Source organism: Acanthochromis polyacanthus, chromosome 4 (assembly GCF_021347895.1).
Source record: "Acanthochromis polyacanthus isolate Apoly-LR-REF ecotype Palm Island chromosome 4, KAUST_Apoly_ChrSc, whole genome shotgun sequence".
Classification (NCBI taxonomy): domain Eukaryota; kingdom Metazoa; phylum Chordata; class Actinopteri; family Pomacentridae; genus Acanthochromis; species Acanthochromis polyacanthus.
Genome location: NC_067116.1, coordinates 1,012,025 through 1,014,456, shown reverse-complemented (window position 1 = coordinate 1,014,456; position 2,432 = coordinate 1,012,025). Strand labels below are relative to the sequence as shown.

The 2,432-nt window shown below is 41.0% G+C and overlaps 1 protein-coding gene across 1 annotated transcript; it reads left to right on the top strand.

Annotated features, from left to right (window-relative positions):
* The first annotated feature begins 864 nt into the window (after positions 1–864).
* Positions 865–1,506, top strand: LOC110947547 (ATP synthase subunit delta, mitochondrial-like). The gene has a single exon (XM_051946749.1). The coding sequence runs from the start codon at positions 896–898 to the stop codon at positions 1,376–1,378; it is 483 nt and encodes a 160-aa protein (XP_051802709.1). The 5' UTR covers positions 865–895; the 3' UTR covers positions 1,379–1,506.
* The last annotated feature ends 926 nt before the right edge of the window (positions 1,507–2,432 follow it).

Genomic DNA, 2,432 nt, shown 5'->3' with positions numbered 1-2,432 from the left:
TGTTTAAGTTGGTCATGTAAATGTTCATAATTCTACAACATTAATAACAGTAATTTTTTTGTAGGGTCTTTATATCATTATTTTCTCAGATAAATTGGTATTTTTTTATATCATGAGATCTGAAGCTCTTAAACATAATATCAAAGTGAGATTTTATTTGACCAACATTAATGATTATTTTCTCTGAATAGATGTGATGTTTTACTTTTTCATCTTTTTGAAAATCATTGATGTCCATGAGGGACGTCTCTAAAGTCCTGCTCTGACACTTTAACATATTCTATAAAAAGTGAAATGGTGAACAGAGCATCTGTGATCTGTGTTCAGGGTCCAACCTCTGTTTTACATGAACTCTCAGCTTCGTCAGATCAGTTTACTGCTGCATAGAAATCAGCTGAGCAGATCTGTTCCTTCCACAATACACAAATACAGTTTAAACACTGACAGCCACAAGATAAACTACATTTTTCTTTTCATAGTTATTTATTTTAAAGTCAACTTCAATCATTTCATGGTGTAGAAGTCTGTTAAATTCCAGCTAAAACACAATGAGACGTTGAAACTGTAAATCAGACTAATGACATGATGACTGCCAGCAGCACTTTAAAGTCCTGCCTTTAAGGTGATGTGGAATAATGTGGAGTATTTTTAGATGAGATTATCTTTGGCTTTCTCCCTGAGGAGAACTTTGTTTTGGACTTTGGAGAGAATCCAGATGTCATTTTGTGTCTATTTGTGGTTGTTTTGTGTCTCTTAAGTTTGTTTTGCATCTAGTTTTGGTCACCGTAAAGCCTGATGGGTAGCTTCCCAACGTCCTTGTCCTACCAAGTGCACACCGAGGGCTCGGGGATCTCTGTCATTCACTAATGCTTGAATAAAACCAAACTTTTCAGACATGATGGCAGCAAGATTCCTCCGTCTTGCTCTCCCGGTGCTCAGGCAGTCCCGTTCCTACTCCGAGGCCGCCTCCGGGGCCCCACAGATGTCCTTCACTTTCGCCTCCCCGACACAGGTGTTTTTCAAAGAGGCTAATGTGAAGCAGGTTGATGTGCCCACGCTCACCGGTGCATTCGGTATCCTTCCGGCCCACGTTCCCACCCTGCAGGTGCTCAGGCCCGGTGTTGTCACAGTCTTCAATGACGACGGTTCCTCTGCTAAATACTTTGTGAGCAGTGGGTCAGTAACAGTCAACGCTGATTCTTCAGTGCAGCTGCCAGCTGAGGAGGCCGTGCCCCTGGACCAGCTGGACATTGCAGCAGCCAAGGCCAACCTGGAGAAGGCCCAGTCTGAACTGGCCGGTACATGTGACGAGGCAGCGAGGGCAGAAGCTCAGGTCAGCATAGAAGCCAACGAGGCCATCGTCAAGGCTCTGGAGTAGACCTGTGGTAATCTTTTCTGTTGCTTTGAAGGAAATCAGTGGTCAGCTGTGTTTCCAGTTCAGTCAGTGTCCAAGAGATTCCAGGCTTTCTTTGTACAGTGGATGAAATTAACAATAAATTTATTGGGGCGGCATGGCTCAGTGGGTAGAAGGGCTGTCTTGCAACCGGAGAGTTGCCGGTTTGATCCTCGGCCCGTTGTGCTCATGTCGAGGTGTCCCTGAGCAAGACACTGAACCCCTAATTGCTCCTGATGGGTCGTGGTTAGCGCCTTGCATGACAGCTTCTGCCGTCAGTGTGTGAATGTGTGTGTGAATGGGTGAATGTGACGTATCATGTAAAGCGCTTTGGGTACCTGGTATAGTAAAGCGCTATATAAATACAGACCATTTACCATTAGTTGTTTGGTGGCTTTTTAGTTTCTTTTTGTGGTCATTTTGTATGTCTTTGGTGTTTATTATTCTCTTTCAGCCCATTTTGAGTCTTTGTGGTCATTTTGTGTCTCTGTGGTAGTTTTTTAGAACTTTTCCAGCTAAATCAACACTTAAAAATCTCATACTGAGATCAAGTTTGTAGATTCAACAGTGAAGTGTTTGACTGAATGAATGAGTGATGGAGTTGCAGCGTCCTCTGCTGGACACAAACTGAAATCATTTATTGTGGTTTCTCCAAGAATGTTTTTTATTTTTAATAATAAATTAACAATAAAACCAGTAGAGGTCACAGACTGTTACAATCATGGTGTTTTGTCAGCATGAAAATATGACGTCAAACAGGATTTGAGAATCTTGTGACATGAAATGAAGTCTGATGATCCAGTATTAATACTGACAGTCTAATGATACATGGAAATACAGACTCTAGATTGTATTTGAAGCCTCGTGTTTCTATTTAGCTCCAATCACATTGAAATTCTAGTTTGAAATCTTTTCTGTCAAAAATCAAAATACAAAACAAAGAAGTCAACCTACAGCTTATTTTAGACCAAATAAAAGAACTCATGAAGTGTAAACATCTATAAAACTCAACATTATCAAAATAGTTTTAAAATGCACA

Coding starts and splice junctions, on each gene's coding strand:
- LOC110947547 (XM_051946749.1), top strand. CDS start 896: ATGATGGCAGCAAGATTCCTCCGTCTTGCTCTCCCGGTGCTCAGGCAG.